This window comes from Lycorma delicatula, chromosome 1 (genome assembly GCF_047948215.1).
Source record: "Lycorma delicatula isolate Av1 chromosome 1, ASM4794821v1, whole genome shotgun sequence".
Classification (NCBI taxonomy): Eukaryota; Metazoa; Arthropoda; class Insecta; order Hemiptera; family Fulgoridae; genus Lycorma; species Lycorma delicatula.
The window spans coordinates 147,532,640-147,553,578 of NC_134455.1; the positions used below are offsets into that span (position 1 = coordinate 147,532,640).

Consider the following 20,939-nt stretch of genomic DNA (forward strand, 5'->3'; position numbering starts at 1 on the left):
ATTCTCTCTTTGGAAATTTTCTCCAATATGAGAGGCTAACTCAATCTTGGTTGTCCCAATTTAAAGTATTTAGCCTACAGGGGGTTCAGGGATAGATGTGGCTCAAAACTTTAAATGGGACCTATGGTCATGTGATACCTTTTTTTAAAGGTCTTGCAAGAAAAGCAAAACAATATCAAAAAATTCTGACTATTTAAACAAAAATGGGGACCACAAATGTCACTGTGTTAATTAAAAATTGAATAGATTAATCGTTTCAAATGCTTCTTTTAATAATTAAAGTTCCTTTGCTTTTTTGTAATTAATTTTATTTTTTATTTAAAAAAGTCCTATACTCTCACCAATTAAAAATACCGCCTAATAAAATTATTTCAGTTAATAAATGTTATTGCTTCTCACCTCATGTTAAATATTCAAATTGTCCTCCCTGTTTATCCATACAGTAATACAGATGCTGCTCCAAAACTTCTCTCACATTATGAAATATTTCTGGTGAAATCTTCCTACATTCTCTCTCAATTCTTTGAGAGAAGTTTGCCGTAAGCTATTAACGGTTGATTTTAAATGTTCCTACAAGAAAAAATCAAGGAGATTCAGGTCAGGCGACCTAGCTAGGCATTAAATACTACCATGTTAACCTATCTGTGCAGAGGAACACCTCTAGAAAAAACAGAACTTCTCTCATAAATAAAGGGTTTTTGTTTCATCTACTAGCTATCTCAAATTGTTGAGAGCTGGAATTATTTGCTCATTCAGCAAAGCATAGTACATATCATCCATCTCTAACTTACCATTAATGACCAATAGTGCAAGAAGTGTATCACGTATTATTCAAATAATAATACTTTTTTAATATAGCAGATCCAAGATAGTGGATAAAAATTTAAAATGCACCATAAGTATTCTATGTCGATCCATAATTGTTTCTACCTCCTGGTATCCCTTAGTTTTGAAATATTAAGCCATTTCTATACTTTAATATTACTCTGTATATATTTTTATCATAGGCAACTATATGTTCTATGCAGTAAACAGTAAAACTTACATGAAATTTCTGTTATTAAAACAATGTAGTCACCTGTTTTTTAACAGAATAATAATTTTTTTTAAATTTTTATATGTAAATGTTAAATGACAAAAAAAAATCCTATTAAACTAAATTAAGCACAAATATATAAAGTAAGTGAGAAAAAGCTTCAATCACCCACAATTTTCATCAGCTGACGAAACAATAATATAAAGGGTAAAAATATATATTCAATAAACAAAATTAATATGATAAATATCATGTATGTTATGTGCACAGCAGCAACTTCATTAAAAAGGATTCCTCATTGGACTGAGACTGAAATGAAGAAAAAATCTTACACTGCCTATAAATAAAAAAAAAGCACTCTTGACCAATGTTTATTTCACATCACTTTTTTTCATTTTTTTTTTCTTTGTATTACAAATATACCTATGAAAAATAGTAAAACTTCCTGAAGTATTCCTTATAAACATAAAAAAATAATAGTACAAGAAATTTACTAAAAATGAAATATATAATTTAAAAGTTACTATAACTGACATGATCAATTTTTTTTTAATTCATCCTACCAATCTGAAAGACTTCTGACACAAGGAAGCATATTTCAACCATGTATACATGTCTTCCTGAGGGCTAACAACCAGTGTTCGGACCTGTATAATCTTCTGCCAGTCTTCAACCACTCTTTGACATCCCTAAAATAGCAAAAAAAAATAATAGTAAATTAATAAAAAGAAAATTCTAAGTTAAATAATCCTTTTCAAGCTATAATATTTACTGAAACTTATACAATATTTAAAAATATAATATAAAGTAATTAAAATATGATATTAGCTAGTAATAACAGAAAATATACTATTCAACAAATTATTCAAGAATTACTTAATAATCATAATGAAAAATATAAAAATACACACATATACACATACTTAAAAAATCAACCTAAAAATGTTCTATAAAACAAATACATATAAATGAAATAAATTCTTCAGAATAAATCTGATAAACAAGAACAACAGATCAAAGTTTATGACAACATAAACTCCAACAACAGATCAACAAGAATGTAAGTTGTAATAAATGAATCTGTTAGGATAGCAACAATTAATACTATCATAACATTCTTACTTTCTTCTTCAAATAAATGTTATTTGAAGAAGAATTATCTCCTAATTAATAGTTTGAAACAATTAGTAAAATTTATATCAATATTCTAGGTATTTGCTCTCCAATAAAGGAGAACAATGAGTGAGAATCAACTAACCTAATTCACTGCTGTTCTAAAAATGTAACTTAAATTTAATATTACTTTATATAAAAGCATAATGCATCAGCTGCCTAATAAGGAATTTTATAGTCCAATTAATAAGCTAATGAATACAGATGGTCCACAATATACAGTAACTACTTTTTTATTAATTATAATTTCTATCTTGTTTCTCCATTTATTAGATAAATGAGCACAGTATATGGTAAGAATATCTGCAACAGATAAAAAAAAATCCAACTTTGCTTTATGATCAAAAACAGCAAAACTTACTGCATATATTCCTTTCAGTCAGAATAATTAAACAATAAGAATAATAATACTAATCAAAAAGAATATTTTATACCTCTCATTTTCTCATTAAAATAGATAAATTAGAGGCATTTTTCAGATAAACAAATAAATGCTTTTTTAATTAGGTTATTTTGCTTTCTACATTACAACTGCCGAGCACAATATTATTTTTATATTATATAAATCTTATTTAAGAGATAAAATGGACTACACACTTGTTGGTACTACTACTTCTTTTGTCTTTAATAATGAAATAATGTAATTTTGTAATTAATTTTTATGGACGAGTCTATTGGTGGAGCTGCACAAATACAATATCATTTACTCCTGAAACCGCAAGGTAATATTTCACGCTGTAATTCATAATTAAAGTAATGGGAGTACAAAATAAGAGGGGAAGTTCAGGACTCCTTAAAACTGGCAACTGGCAACCAGCAACCTCTGTAGACTGACAAATGAAAGAATTCACCTAAAACTAGTTTGCAGTAATATTTCAATAAACCATTCCAAAAAAAAATGCAATATATATCAAACAAAAGCTTTTCTTTTCTATATTCGTTTATAAAGAACCTAAACAACAATAAAGGCAAGACTTTCCATTCTTGAGGAAAATGTAGGAATTTTGCAGTCTCTTTTTTTTATACTATTTTCGACTCCTAGAACTTTGAAAAAAAGTTTTGTAAAATAAGCAGTTTATATACATTAAAACATGGACCCTACATTGACCCTAATCAAGTTTTAGGTCATTTCATACAGCATTTTGGCAATGGTAGACCTTTCAATAAAAATTGCTTTCTCAATATGCTGTTTTAGTACCAAAACTATTTTTTTATATTAATAAACAGTTTTACAACTTTTCATAAATTTGGGCTGGATTTTAAAAATAAAAAAAGAGGTTAATTAAAAACCAAATTCACTTCAAAACATTCCTTCAATGACCTATTCTATTACAAATGTGGGACTTCCATTTGCTGAAGGTTTAGTCAGCCACTGTACAATGATAAATACTATTTATTACATAATTGACATTTAGATGCTTGTAAACATGCACTAACTTTTTAGAACTATATCAGTACTACAGTAAATAATTCTGTTTTTAATAAATCACATTTATAAAATTATTAATAATTTAAAATTATTTTGTAATCAAGGTGAATAATTTTAACTTTTGTGAAAATCTATTCATTACCAACAAAAAGACTTTTTATTTAGGCCAAAATTTCAAACAGTTTAACATTTGCTGACTGCTGGTTTATACAAATACTAAGAAGTCATAAATTACAACTTTTTAAGATGAAGGATAATTATAGCATCAAAAGTGTGTTATGTATTATGCATATAACTTGAAATATTATTTTACTGAAATTAATCATTTTAAGACTCATATTATTCCTCTGTACTGTCAAATTAATGTATTAGTTGAATGTGTTAATTGAAGTATACTACCACATCCATTTTTAACCGCTATGTTTATTTTATTTTTTTGCCAAATAGTATTATATTTATTTTTATTTTTTTGTCAAATTAATGTATTAGTTGTAAGGTAGTTATTTTGTTTTATAATTATTATTAATTGAAGTATACTACCATATCCATTTTTAAACGCGATGTTTATTTTATTTATTTAACTTTTGTTTGTTATTATGTGTGTAATTGATTATTATATTAATCATATATGTATAATTGTTAATTTTATGAGATAAAGGGTGATTTCATATTATTAGATATAGGATTTCTGCATACTGATGTTTCAATTTGGTTATACTTGTTTATTTTGACAGTGACATCTCAATAATTTAGCATTTTATTATTATCTATTTTAAATGTAAATTTTAAATTCTCATTATAAAAATTTAAACTGTTTAATATTATTAGATGTTCATTGTTTATTACCATGTTATATATAATGAGAATATCATCAATGTACCATGTCCATATTAAAACTTTATGTGTATGAGTGATACCATCTACTATTATGATACCCACTAACGAGAGTTAGTGATTCAAATATAAACAGTAATTCTTTTTTATAAACTTATTGATTAATAATATACACAATTCATATCTTCATCATTTCTCTATATAGTCTCCTACACGATCAACACACTTTTGCCAACGATTTGAAAGCTTGAATATTCCTTGTTCAAAAAAGGTTTGAGGATGAGTTGTCAACCAATTGCGCACACACTCCTCGTTTCTCTCCAAGTGATTCTTTCAAGGGCACAAACAAAAAATAGTCACAGGGAGACAAATCTGGACTGACAGGAGGGTGGTCAAGGGTTTCTGAGTGCATTTTTTCTAATTTATCCCTTATCAAAATCTCAGTATGCACAGCTTGGCATTGACATGGAGAAGGATGACATCCTGATGGGCATATTCCATTTTTTTGTTTTGGTAGATGGCTTTTGTGGGCTGCAGCAGCTGGCAATAGTAATCCGCATTCACCATTGATTGATTGTAGAGAAAATCAATGAGTAAACTCCTCTTTGAGTCAAAAAGAATCGTTGCAAGAACTTTTCCGGCTGACAGATGGGTTTTGGCCATTACTGAGCAGCTCTCATCCTTCCTTGCTATTTTTAGCTTTGAAGTGTAATGATGGATCCAGGTCTCATCAAATGTGATGATGCAACTCAAAAAATCATCCCCTTCTTGCTGAAATTGATTCAGAAGTTTCTCACAGAACTCCAACTGATTTATTCTCACTGATCTATTTTTGATTTTCAGTCAACAACTTCTGAGCCCATCAAGCACTAGCCAAGATAATGGATTAGCCAGGTGATAATGGATTGAGCACTCCCATAGCTGATACCCACTTCTGACACAATTTCTTCAACAGTGAGCTGGCTATCACCTTTGATAAGCTCTCGAACAACAAGGATGTTGTCAGCTGTGAGGCTTGACCTGTGGCGTTGCTCATGACTTTCATTTTCTACACTTTCTCCCTGCCATTTAATTGTTTGGTCCATGTATACTCAGTTCTAGAACAGTGTAGCGTCCCCAAACTGTACCTTTAAATAAGTTAAAATTTCCACAGATTTAACACCTTTATTAGTTAAAAAATTTATACGTTGCGCCACAGACAACGGTACCTTTTGCTCATTTATGGCTGTACTGACGACAGAATAGAGCAGAGAAGCTAACCAGACTAGTTTCCCATTCTCTAACACACCGAATATTAACATTTATATGTGGGGGACATTAATATTAACGTCCCCCCCCCCCACTCTGCCATCCAGCTCAGAACTGTTTGCAGCATAAAATAGCAAAATTACAATTTAAATTTGATTCACTTTTGTACTCTCAAAATCCTGCAAATATATTTCTGATGCAAATATATTATCCTATAATATATTCATCAATATTCTGTACTAGATGGTTATTTTAATGAATTTAAACGTAACTTGAAATATACATACATTTCTTTTTCTTTTTTTTGAATGCATTGTGTGTGTGTGTGTATGTGAGTCTCTCTCTCTCTCTCTCTCTCTCTCTCTCTCTCTCTCTGTGTGTGTGTGTGTGTGTGTGTGTGTGTGTGTGTGTGTGTGTGTGTGTGTGTGTGTATGTACAATGCATTTAAAAAGTAACTTCACACATATATAAACACAATGATATGTTGAGAAAATATCTACAATAAAGATTGGGAATCCTGGGATGTATCCAGTTTTCTTCTGCAAGGCAGTGAGGCTGGAGACCTTGAGTCAAGAAGGTGTGCAGTTTTTTGTTGTTCACTGTATGTTCATCGCCTTTGAACAATTGATACCATGTCTTTCTATGTCTGCTAAGAATGGTGTTAACTTTAGAACAGTGAATGAATACTTCTCATCGAATACGTCTTCCGCAAGGATGATAAGTTCAAACAGACACTGAAAGACCAGTTGTTCATTAGATTTCCAGGTACATTGGTTTCTAATCAATATCAATATAGAAATTTAGGGTGAGTGGATTGATAAAAAAAACTCTTAGCAAAATGGTGGACCATGAATAATTTAAGAAATATTGCAAGACATATTAGCTGCTATGCAATGACAAGCAAAAGTTTGCTCAACAGAAAAACATCATGTTGCAATGCACACAAGGCAGTTCATAAGAAGCTCAGTCACATCCTGAGTAAAGTGAAAGGGGTTCAAAAGTTATTAGCTACAGAATGTGGAAAGCGGATTCTATATAGTGAATGGTTTCAATAGTTTCTAGCAGACAATTCTGAGAATATTTTGGACTATGCTGTCTATACCAATGAGGCATGATTCCATTTATCAGGGTATGTACATGCATAGAACTCACATTTATGACACAAATCACATGCCATACAAGAAATTCTTCTACATAAGTAGAACTTTCACCCAATATTCTTTGCAGAAATAATAAATCCACCTCATTATTGTGAAATCATTCACAATTTCATGGCGGAGTTAACAGAAGACAAAATTAATAATGCCTAGCAACAACTAACTAATAATACTACACGCGGTTACGCCACACTTTTCTTTCTTTTTCCTGTTTAGCCTCCAGGAATTACCATTAAGGTATTACTTCAGAGGATAAATGAGGATGATATGTATAAGTGTAAATGAAGTGCAGCCTTTTTACAGTCTCAGTTCAACCATTCCTAAGATGTGTGGTTAATTGAAACCCCACCACCAAAGAACACCGGTATCCATGACCTAGCATTCAAATCCATATAAAAGTAACTGCCTTTACTAGGACTTAAACACTGGAACTCTCGACTTCCAAATCAGTTATACCACACTTAGTGTGGCACAATTACCCATAGTAACCTTTTGCAATCCATAAAGTTACTGAGAGAGGTTTTCAGAGATCAAATCATATTTAATGACTTGTGACCATCTTGCCCTTCAGATTTAGGTCCACCAAATTTTTACTTTTGGAATTATGCAAAAAAAATAATGTATATCGAAAAATATCACAGCATCCAGGAACGTCAAACTGTTATTCATGATTTCACCAAGAACATTGCCATGAACAACTTGTGAGTCTTCGATAATATGAAGAAATGGATGTAGATATGTTTGGATGTACATTTAGGTCATTTCTAATAACTACTGTAAGGTAAGTCGATGTTACATGTTGTTGTACCAGTGCATATATATATATATATATATATATATATATATAAAATACATTACTGAAATTAATCTTTTTAAGGTTCATATTATCCATCTGCACTGTTAAATTATATCACCACCTAGTATAGTACCACCTAGTACAAGAGTATTGAGATAAGACATACCTTACCTTAATTTTTCATGAAAGTACTTTCGAAGGATCCCGCCTCCTCATTCATGATTGAAATAATTCTGTTATTGTTAATGTAAATTAATACACAATTTTCATTATTATAGTATCTTTTATTTTAAAATTTTTATTATGCACATTATTATTTCAATCATTACTGAGGATGTGGGATCTCGTGAAAGTATTTTCTTGAAAAATTAATATACATCACAATGTTTTGTATTAAATAGTTTATTTAATAATAATAATAATATGTATATAATAATGTGCATAACATATATATACATGAGGCACATTCATAAAAAAAAAAAAAGGGCTGTCAGCTTATATTTAAACATTAGCATGTCTGAACAGTCTCATGCATGCAGGGCCATCTATCAGCTATTTACGAAGCCGCTGCAGTTGTTCGTTTTGATTCAGTAGTCATTTGCCTGCCGGTGAATGCAGATCACAATGTCTGTGACAAATCATCTGTCCCCCCCAGTTGTGAAGTGCGCATTGCAATTCGATTTTTGTGTGCAAAAGGATCTTCAGCAGCTGAAATTCATCAGGAGTTGTGCCTAGTGTATGAACCTACAGAAATGAGTGAAGGAAAGGTTAAGCAATGGTGTTGAAAATTTAAAAATGGCCGCACAAATGTTCATGATAAACAGCAGAGTGGCAGGCCCATTATTCAGACTATGAAATCGTTTAACAAGTGAACTGAAAACTGTGATGTGATCGGCGATTGACAATTAGTGCTGTGGCTGATGAATTTCGGCATGTTGGACGCATCTCTACCTACATGATTGTCACAGAAGAGCTTGGATATCACAAATTGTGTGCAAGAAGGGTACCAAAAATGCTCACCAACCAACATAAAGAGCAAAGAATGTGCAGTGGATGAGCGTTTTTGGGCTGCTATTGACAAGATGGAGATGATTTGTTTTCCCACATTGTTATGGGCGACAAGACTGGATATCCTAAACCAATGCAGAATCGAAACAACAGTCAATGCAGTGGTGCAGTAATTCAAGTTCCTAAAACTGAAAAAGTTTAAGCAATCTCCATACTAGAGTCGAAAAATGTTGGCTACCGTTTTTTTGGAGGAAAAGTGCGTCATTTTGGTTGATTTAATGGAACATGTATCAACAATTACAACTGACGTGTACTGCAAAATTCTCACTAAACTCAGACGGACGGAGGAAACTGTTATCTGGTGTAATCCTCAATGACAACATGTGTCCTCACATCACTGCCTTAACTATGAAGATAATTCAATATTTTCATTTGGGAACTTTTTGACCACCCTCCATAAGTCCTGACCTTGCACCTAGCGACTACTTCCTCTTCTTGTATTTGAAAAAGTGGCTTGGTGAACAACAGTCTGTAAACGATGAGGAACTCTAGACTGCCATTGTCAACTGGTTTAATTCCCAGGCGGCGAACTTCTATGTAGACGGGTTTAAAGAAAGTTGTGCAGCATGATAAAAAGTGCTTAGAACTAAACGGCCATTACATGGAAAAGTGAAGTAGATATGTAGTAACAACCTTTTCTAATGAGTTAATCTTTTTTAATGACCAAAGAGCCTTTAGTTTTGAATATGCCTCATATGTATGTATGTATGGTCATTAAAAAAGATTTAACTCATGAGAAAAAGTTTTTAGTTACAGTTTTAGTTTATTACATATCTACTTTTCATAACGCTGCACCAGTTTCTTTAACCCATCTACATAGAAGTCTATATATATATATAATTCATGCGCATGCAAGAGAAAGAGAAAGAGAATGTGTGTGTGTATAAATACTAATAACTTAACTAATAATAAGCTAACTATATTTTAAATGTTTTAGCTGGTTAATGACTAATCTGTTATTTGCTAACAAGCAATAACAACATAAAACTTACATATTATAACAGAAACAAATATGAATTGTCATAAATAATATATAACATAAGTATGTTATAATCTTCAACAATGTGAAAGTGTAAATATTAATGTTAAAAATATACTAAAAAAAAATTGTTTTTAAAGGTAACATCTTTGTTATTTATAACTAAAAGGTTGTTGCATGATGTCAATTATTTGATATTTTCAGTAGTATGCTGCAATGATACAATGTATTTGACCTCTACCCATTTATGATGAAGCTTGGAATCTATACAAGCATTTTTATTTTACTTATTACCATATTTTAGAGAAATATGAATCTTGCATTAAGAATAGTCTTTTATCCAACTTATGTTGTAAAAATCTTTATTAATCTGAAAAAATCACTTTGATATTGTATCAGGAAATAGAAACAAAAAATGGTATTTCCCTCAATAATGTAATCATTGGATTTATTTTTGTTTTTTATAAAAAACACAAAAAGGAAAAGGATTTGTTTTGGAATACACGGATTTTTTATGATGGTTTATTGAGAAATTATTGCAATCTAATTCCATGTGTATTCCTTCAGACTAAAGCATGTTTAAAAAAATAAATGTAAACAAGTTTTAATTTTCCTTCAGATTATGCAGAGGTATATATACCTATGTGGCAATAAACATTTCATATATTAAGTACACCAATATACCTTCTAAAAACAGCATTTCTATAAAAAAAAAACCAGAATAATTTGAACATCTTTCTATTTCCAAAATGTATACATCTTGTTCAAATTTACACAAAATATTATTTATAAATTTAACATAATTATTTATAACAAATTTATATTCTGCATATTTCTGCATATTCTATAGTTCAATGTTTAACCATTTTTTCACCACAGTACTAGCACATTCAACAACTCATGAAAACAACAATTCAACATTCAACGACAATTCAATTCAGCAAATTAAAATATTTAATACACTACTTTAATATGTCTACACCATTTCAATGATCAAAAAACTGAAATCTAAAGCACTGTTTCAGAATAACATTTTAAATATGCATTTATTATTTTATTTTGAAAGAGTGAATCAGTTATTTTATCTCATTCTTTTAATGTACTTAACACATAGTAAACAGAGGTGAACACTTGGATATTTGAGTAAGCAAAGTTTGTACGTTGATCAAGCATTGCTGACTAACAGCACCAATGAATGTCATCACATTAAAAACTTCTCATTAACCAACAGCTAGTACCCTTTACCTCTAATGTCCAGCCCTATATGTCTTATCATATTCTTGTAATAAAAAAAAATCAAATAACATAGGGGGTATTACAGTCCTCCTCCCTTTATTCAGTTTCAGTTATTTATATTTGACCAAAGAATGAGAAGATAAGAAATGAATTCCAGAAATATTAAATTCTTTAGTTTTATACAAGCTATAAAAATCTTCAAATAAATAACACACTATGGCAAAATTATAAGATTTTCCTGGAATTTATTCTACATTAAAGAAGAAAAAAAATTTAGTTCAGTAATGTTAAAACAACATGTTTTACATTGAACAGATAAATCAGATATGTTGCACTTTTGAAAATTTCAAACTGCAAAAAAACAAAAATAAATGAATGACATTTTTAATAAAATTGTTTTGCAGTTTATAACTCCCTTTAATTTATCTTAATTTTTATATGTTTTGAGCAAAAAATGTTCAGAGTTGTATTTTGCCCTCATAGTATAAAAGCTCCTCATCTGTCAGTTCTAAAAAAAATAAATAATTAAAAATCATATTCATTTGTACCCATTTAAGAGCACCACACACAGCACAACAGAGCAGATACCATATTTGAATTAAGAATTACATAGTTGGCATGAACATACATAAACAAAACACTGCATTTAAAACTATTCAATCTAATAATTCACTGCTTAAAGCAAACTACATTGTTGTTATGATAAAATGAATAGATTGAATTTTTATAATTTATTTATTGCACTGATATTTAGCTTACTGATAAAAAGATGAACATTTACATTTTCTGAAGATATATAGTATTGCTAAACGTACCTACTGCTGTTTTGTTAATAATTTCAAGAATACAATTTATTATTGAACATGATTACATAATCCAGTTTCCTGTTAAATTAATATTCTATTTTTATTTAATGTAATCTAATATTGTTTCTAATATCAGCTTAACCATGAATTAAACCAGCTATTTCTCAACACACTCTTACTTTGTCAAAACTAATTTTTTCTTTAATATCGAACACAGTTTTTATTATGTTGAGAAAAATGTATGTTATACATAATTGTATGAAAAAATACAGCAAGTAAAAATGAACTAAAGGACAAAAGTTGTATCAAATGTGTAGTATAGATTGATCTGTTTGATGATACATGTTAGGCAATATTAATCACCCTCTACTGATTAAACTTTTGTATTTTACTTTTCATTTAAATACATCAAGCGACAATTAGAACAACTGTTCAACTATATGTCTGACAACAGGTTGTGGACAGTCTATAGCTAGGAGATTAACTCTTGTTTTTTTTTCTGAATGAATATAATTTATCTTAAACTTTACAATTGATATATATGTATGCAAACACCAGGTTTTACACATTGTGTTTCACCATTCTATCTACAATGTTAACATTAGAAATGGGTTTTAATCTATTTTAAATCCATTTAATTTTAAAAATGATTTCATGATACTGAATATAATAATTCTTGTGAAAAATTTACACTGAATATAAGATCTTCATGCATTCTTCATGTATAACCCATGCACAATTATTACTAGAAATAACACCTCCAAAGGCAAATGTATGCCTTAAATGACTGTAGAAATACCACAATAACAATTCTTAAATAGTTCCCCCAACCATCTACAAAAATACTTTGCGATAACAGAAAGTTGATGATTTAAGCAGCATTCATTATCATATTCAGAGTACTTTGATACCCCATAGAAGCCTTGCCACATTTACTAGTTATCTTTATACAGTGCAATAAAGTAGGTATTATGTGTTTACAAAGTGATTAAAATGAAGGGTTTATAAGTTTGTTTTTTTAATCCTTTATTGGAAAATGAATAGTGAAACAAATGATTGTCACAGTGTGCAGCAAGGTTGCAATTTTTATTTGTCTACTAGCTTGTTTTGTAACTGTATTACAGGGTGGCACACGAAATAATCCAGCATTTGTTTTAGCAGTACTGTTTAGGTTAATAATTGTTCTGTTTTGTGTTGGCAGAAGTGACAGCAGTTCATGAATTTTAGTTTCTTCTCTTTCCGAGGCGCTGTTTGTGTATCGTTCCAAAATGGCTGACAAAGGAAGACTGACTGTTGAACAACCCGTAAAGATTGTGTTACTTTTTAATGAAACAAAAAGTGTGATGCTAACATAAGTACAGTTTCATGCACATTTTCAAACTTGTACTCATTTAAAACAATACGTAGACTTTACAAAAAATTTAATTGTGATGGTTCAGTATTTGAGACTAAGTACAAACGGCCTGCCAATGTTCATTCTCCACAAAATGTCAAAGGTGTCAGAAGCCTTGCTGAGATCCCAGGCAAGTCAACAAGAAAAGCAGCAGCACAGGTTGGGATTTCTAGGCGATTTGTGCAACAAATTTTAAAAACCAATTTGTATTTGTAGCCAAACAAAATAAGTGTTGCCTTAATTAACGGTTGACAACAAACATCAAAGAATGGCATTCGCTGAAAGAACTGTGAACCAAGACTTATTGTTGAACAATGTTTGGTTTTCAAATTTCACATTTTGATCTAGATGGGGTCATTAATAAACAAAATCTGCATTTTTGGCTTTCCAAAAATACACATATGTGCTTTATGAAAAGGTGCATCATGCTCCGAGAATTACAATGTGGGCTGCTATCTTAAGTCATGAGGTAATAAAGCCATTCTTTTTTGAACAGACAGTGAACAGTAAACATTCTGTGTAATAATTTTGTTCCTCAGCTTCTAGCAAAAGGGTTTTGATTAAAAAATGAGTGGTTCATGCAGGATGGAGCCAGACCACACACAGCTAATCTTGTTTTAGACCTTCTGCTTGAAACTTTTAATGCAAATATCACTTCAAGCCAATTTCCTAATTGTTTTGCGTGTGGACAGAACTGGTCCCCAAACAATTCTGATGTGAATCCATGCGATTATTTTCTTTGGGAATTTCTAAAGGAAAAGATTTTCCCTTAACATCCTCGCACAGTGAAAGAACTGAAAGTGGTGATCATGAGGCATGCAACGAGGTAACCAAGGATATGTTTCATCGAGTTATTAACAACACAGGAGTTTGTGTTGATGAAGTTGCTAGAAATGATGGTGGTCATCTGATAAGTAGAACATAACTTGCAAATATATATAGTAAACACTATGTATTTTACTTTTCTATATTGCAATTCAAATAAATATTTTTTTAACAAAATCAAGTGTTGGATCATTTTGTGTGCCACTCTGTATGTAATAGCTCTTTTATAATTTTAAACATACCATTATTCAGAGGAATACATTTTTCTGACAATATATGCAACGGAAATTAATTTGAAGTTAAAAATTTAAGGTAACAAAAATTATGAATGAATATTAACTTTATTTGTAATAAAAATAGTCTGTATTTTATTTTGATTAAAATCAAGCAATTTTAAAGTTTACAAATCCTAATAATGAGCTTTTCCAAACTTTTAGACAATTCTTCTGTATTACGACAATACACCTGAAACTTGAAATTTGTTACAACACATTCACTATATGTAACAAATGGTTTTTCTTAACTGAAAAATAATAATAACAATTATAACAATAGTAATGGTACAGTTACCATGAAGTTAGGAAAAATAACTACATCATTTTCTCTTCAAAGATGAAACTTTAAATGAGCTTTTGACAGGATGAAGAAAAACTGCTTTGCTAAGCTGATATAACCAGCAACAACATAAATAAATTTTACAATATAAAAAAAAAATCATTGAAATAAAAAGATGAATAGTACCTGCAACCGATCCCACCATATCTTTCTAATTGTTGCTTGGCGTTCTGGCACAAGTTTGTACTGAATTACCTCTTCTAATTCTGCTAACATCTGAACTGAAACCATTGCACCATAGGCTCTCTGATAACTTTCACCAGCCATTGCAGTCAATTCTGTATCCAGCAAGTCTCTGGCTGAATCGACCAACTACAAAAACAAGTTAACTATATATATTAACTATTAGCATTCTAAATAGAACACTATCACCTAGAAATATCATTGGACTTCAAAGAGCTTTTTTCTCACCTCTTAGCTTGATGAACTGGAACTGATTAAGATATTTCAACCTAAACCTCTTTTTGAATATGAGAGCACGTAATTATTTTTCTATAAAATAACTCATGCGCACACATGCAAGGGCACATACACAAAGTACATTAATAATAGTTCTTGGACAGCAACTTTTTTAATATAAATAAATATAATAAAGTGAAAATTAAAAATAATTAAATAATTTTTAATGATTAATACAAAACTGAATTTCATCTACTTATTAATCTAATTAATTTTGCTAAAATTTAATATTTTAACCCAGCAAATTAATTTTTATGTTATTTTTTTCACTTATTAATTATTCCACTTGCATTACAGTTTATTCCATAGCTTAGCAATTTGGAAGCTGACTCTCCTGGGAAGTTTACTTTGAAACTTTGTTTATTTGTGAAAAACGTTTAGTATTTTATATTAGTGTATGTTTTTTTAGAGGTTTATTACAAAATTTAATGGAATGATTTATTGTGATTAAGTCATGTAGGCTGAAAATATGGTTTAAAAATATGATTAATATTGGAAAATTTTAACTAATTTAAAAATTGGATACAAAATAATTTTCTCAGTTCTAAAATTTATTATATTGTAATTTAGTTAAGAAGGTCAAACTCGACTCCAAGAGCTGCAGCTTGAATTATAATATATGAATTGATTCTGTCTTATGGATAGAAAGAGTTTTTTCAAGAAGGCTATGCATTACAGACCACCTATGAGAGATCAATTTCTGGAAAACCATTTCTGGTAAGTAAATTGGTCAGCTGTTTCATAGCTAATTTATTTTCATATTAAAAAAACCTTAGATCCAATTTACAGAGTTAGAGGCTAGCAAAAAAAAAAAAATATAGATTTTACTTCTACTTGTTTATACAACTGACAATTGGGGCTCCATAAATCTGATTTTAACTAAATTTTAAAAAAAACTTTATTTTAATATACAGACATTTATTCAAAGTGATTAAAAATTAATCACAAATAATTTTGGAACTGATTTAAGGTATTAATATAAGCAAAAAATGACATATAAACATATCTTCAGAAATGCCTTGTTTCCAAGCCATAACTAATAAAATGTTTCCTCCTCATTTTTGTTCTCAAGGTAAAATGATTTACATATCTTTGGCCTGAAAATTAAAAAAAAAAACAGTATTTATCACAAAACCGTATTTCTAGTCCAACAAAAAATTAATACAAAGCCTAAAGAAATTTTAATCAAAAGATTTTTTTGGGTTTGCTATAAATTAACTTTGTTAAATTTGCAATAAAAAAATTAAGAATCTAAAAACCATTTGTGAGAATTTGATTTTGAACAAATTGAGGTAAAGTCAACTGAAAACAAATATTACTTTCAGAAATATAGCTTCAATTCAAAACAAACAAACCAAAATTTGTAAGAAAAATTTTACAATTTTAAACAGAACAAAAATCTTCTTTATAATGCTAAAAAAGTTAACTACTGATCTCAACATATAAAAAACAAATTAAAAAATTTTAAAAAAAAATTACATCAATAACTTTTATCTCAATATCATATGTTAATGAAATTCTTATTTATGATTACAGGTGCTAACATTCATTAAACGAAGTTGTTCAATGTGACCACTATCTTGGATGCAGCAATCTGCATAATAGATCCATGCTTCTTGACTATATCGTATATAAGATATATAGTACAAGAAAGACAATTCTTAATAGTTGCTGCAGCTTCTATGATGTGATTTCTTAGTTCTTGTGGGCCAATGTGTGTTGAATAAACCAATGACTTCAATGAACCCCCAAAGGAACAAGTCTGACTGTGTGAGATCAGAATATCATGGTCATTTTACTGTATTTTGATAGCCTTGATAGGGAGAAAAAAAACCAATGGTGTTGAAATCAAGAAGATCGCATGACACATTAAATGTAAAAAGTGCGTGTAGGAAATGCACTGAGATAGCCCCATAGAGTTTCTCTACTGAAGTGTGGACACTTTCTGATGAAGCATAATTCATAAGAAAAAAAAACAAATTGAATGATTAAGATCATTTAATTTTCACATCAAAGAACATTAAAAAAAAGTTACCCATAAATTTTGGCCCAAAGAATTTCAGTACAGCTTCATTTTATTCTTGGATCAAAAAAGTTTCATTCTCATGCTACGTATATATGTGCAAACTTTATCAGCCAGGCCTCGTACATACAATTTAAAATTCAAACTTACTGTATGTAAAAAATTTTAACTGGATTCAATAAATAGACCTAGATTTATTAAATGATAACAATTCTTTTAATTACTTTAAGGTGACCTCTGCATGCAGGTAGCTGCTCAGCCTTTCATCCAAATGATCATAGTTCAAATCCAAATCAGGCATGGTACTTTTCATATTCTACAAAATTCCCATATCCTATTTCCCCAAAAAAAAGAGAAAATTGTAAATAGTTTAATAAAAGATACTTAAGAGTGTATATCAGTTTTGATTAATTACAGTAAGGCTCAATCATTCTATATTCTTTTGGCCTTTGGGGGCTTATACCACAATATACTATAACAATATTAAAAAATTAATTGTGTAAAACAGTGATTACCTAAGTGTGAATCTTGGTGCTCAGGAGAGCCAAGACTTCCTCATAGGGCACCATGAAATATTACATAATTATCATATTTTTTTTTTCATTTTCAATTTAATGTTAAGTAGCAACATCTAGCAGAGCTAGGTACCAATCTTTTTGTGGTTTAAAATGAGTTTCATTTATTTTTCCTTAATCCTGCAAAAAAAATGATTGGCCATTTTGCAAAGCATCACTGTTAGAATTTGACTATGATGCCTTGGGAAAATATAGATTTGGCAAGGTCACTAAGAATCAAAAAAAGTTTGTAAACCACTGATATAAAACAAGAATTGTGTTTCTCTAAACAAGGAATACAGAATTGTTATCAGAATGAAATAATATAAATACAGAAACTGAAAATACTTAAATGAAGCACAATGTATCCAGCCATACTTTAGAACTTTAAACTGACAAAATTTTATTTTCCTTTAATATAACAAACTAAGTTGAGATCTCCTGTTAATTTTCTATATATACAAATTTTCTGGATGCAGTTTAAATTTTCAAACCTTAGACAATTACTGTATACAGGTATGCTGGGTAGTACTGCACAAAGCACTTTTTAAAAACATCTTGCAGAAGCTAAATCAATGACCACCCACTACTCAGAATCAAAATAAGACATCCTTTTTTATAAAAAAATACCACTACTTATGGTTTTTTCTTTTTCTCAATTTAATTATTAATCCTTTCCCTGTGATAATGCATTTCTTTTGGATTGCAAGACTAATTTAAGAATTTAAATAAAAACAGAATTTGGTTTAAACTTACATCATTCAACAATACCATAATAAAATTAATATAAATTACTTATTTCATTTTTATAAACAGCCTTAAAATCATTAAAGACAAGGTTCATTTTATATTATATTTAAAAGTTACCAGCAGTTATTACATCTTTATGGAAATTATAATATAGTGCACTATTCACTGTTTGTAACACGTTTATTTACTAAATACTAGTAAATAATTTTAAATAATCTATTAGTAACAACTGATCACAACATACTAACCATGTACTACATTCTCATCTAAATGTTTTTGATAATGCTAATAAGGAGAATCACTGACCTAACTAACTGCAGAGTTTGAAAAATTCTAATATACAGTATACCTTATAAGAAAAGGAAAGAATTTCAGGAAATGCAAATAAAAATAAAAAAAGCTCATACAAACATAGATCTGAAAACGCCCTGATTTTTCTCTAAGGGTAAAATTGAGTCATACTAAATTCTTGAAAAATAAATTAAGGGCAAATTTGTAGGTTTATTATGATTTTTGACCTGAAATATTGAAAAAAGCAATTTCTAGAGCAGCATCTATGGAAACTTTTGAGGAAATTATTGTAAAACCCAAAACATTAAGTAAGTGTATTGCACAAAAAATTGCTGTTGCAATTCTTTAAGTTAGACATACAATAAATTGCCAGTAGAGAAATAAAATTTTTACAATAAAATTTGCAGAGAATTTAATTCTTAGGAAATCTACGTACAATTAATATTAAGTTAATGTACACAAGAGTTAAAGAAATTTGACTCTTATTAAGAACAAACAAAAATTTTAACTTGACAGAAAATACTGCATTAAAATTTCTAGAAATAAAATCAATTACTAAAAATAAATAAACAAAAATGTAGGAAACATGTTTTTTAAGTAAGGACCGTTTTGATATAAAAATTGAAATAAGTGAAATAGAAAAAAACTTTATAACAAAATAAACTTTTATATATATATATAAAATTAATTAATTACTCTGTTTTGCAATTCCTCATCATCTTCAAACTTCTGCGATGCAACCCATCGTTTTAAATGGAGAAATAGTAGTATCACTGCAAGGTCCACAACTGCAAATCACTGTGATGCAAGATTCTGACTGTAAGGCAGATGTTCAAAGATTTTCCAATGAAATCATTGAAATTGTTCAGTGGTTTTGTTTGCCGTGTTAGGTCGATTATTATCGAGGAGAAACAAAATCCCGCCATTACCTTACTGCACCTTTTGTTTTGAATTGAACATCTAAGTTTTGTAAGCATTACACAGTATATATCGGCATTAACATTCTTCCATGTTCAAGACATTCAGTCAGCAATATGCCTTCAGTGTTCCAAAAAACTGTAGCCATAAGCTTTTTCATTGAACTTTCTCACTTTAACTTTTTGGGCTTTAGGGATGATGAATGCTGCCATTGCATTGATTGCTGCTTTGTCTCAACATTTGAATAAGATACCCATGTTTCATCACCAGTCGCAACACATTTCTATAAATCATCATCTTCATTTTTGTAGCATCTCAAAAATGTTTGAGCTGCAGCAAGATATTTTTCTTTGTATGTTTCTGTCAACATTTTTGGTACCCATCTGGAATACAACTTTCTGTAACACAGTTTTTCAGTTAAAATGTCACAAATTACTGATTGCAAAACAAAAGGAAATTCAATTGTAACTGAAAAACAGTAAGCCTTCTGTTTTCACAGATTTTTGCATTCACATTTTCAGTCAATTCATCTGTGATGAGAGTTGGGCAACCACTACATTCTTCATCGTGAACATTCATCCTTCCTCCACGAAACAAACAACACCACTGGCAAACTTTACCTTTGTACATAATACTGAGTTCATAAACATCGACAATTACTCCATGAATATCAGCAGCAGTTTGTTTTTCATCAACAGATAACGAATTACTGATCGCACTTCACAACTCACAGGATTACTTATTGAAGCACTCATTTCAGCCAAACTATACACAGTAACACGAATAACGTTAACATATTGTTGCAAACAGATGGTCATTGATTTAAATAAACATGCTACACAAGCACCATCAATTTCCACTGGATTAATGGCAGCAAAGTGAAAACGGCCCTTACTTAAAAAACATGCCTTACAATACAAACTTACATAACTGTTTACGCTTAATGCTGATAGTTAAATAATTCTTCTAATAGAAATGGCTAATAATTTTCTAACAAATTTAATACATTTCTCATATGGCAATCTATTGTGTTAGTTTATTTTTCTGCCATGTTTCGGTCTGTTTTGTTTTTTTTTAATGCAAATCAAGTTTCTTAAATTCTTCATACTCAATTAACTTAATTACACAACACAGTTTTTTGCAAAATTTTGATTATTTACTAGCAATACAATGAATTTATTGTGTCTAACCTAAAAAAAAAATGTGTTTAGTCACACAGATATTTTGTTTTGCAATACTTTTTCTAAAAAAAATTACTGAAAATACCGTTCCGGAAACTTTTATACATTTCTACATGTCAAAAAATCATATGAAGCAATCAAATTTAGACCTTAATTTAAGTTCCAAGG

The 20,939-nt window shown here is 29.7% G+C and overlaps 1 protein-coding gene across 4 annotated transcripts in view; it reads right to left on the reverse strand.

Moving 5' to 3' along the window:
* Positions 1–20,939, reverse strand: part of mTor (serine/threonine-protein kinase Tor) — a 216,081-nt gene that overhangs the window by 57,386 nt on the left and 137,756 nt on the right. For all 4 annotated transcript variants that reach the window (XM_075364225.1, XM_075364232.1, XM_075364239.1 and 1 more), the window contains exons 27-28: positions 14,722–14,907; positions 1,600–1,725 (exon numbers count right to left, since the gene is read on the reverse strand). In XM_075364225.1, the coding sequence (XP_075220340.1) occupies positions 1,600–1,725; positions 14,722–14,907 (312 nt within the window). The remainder of the gene's footprint in view (positions 1–1,599; positions 1,726–14,721; positions 14,908–20,939) is intronic.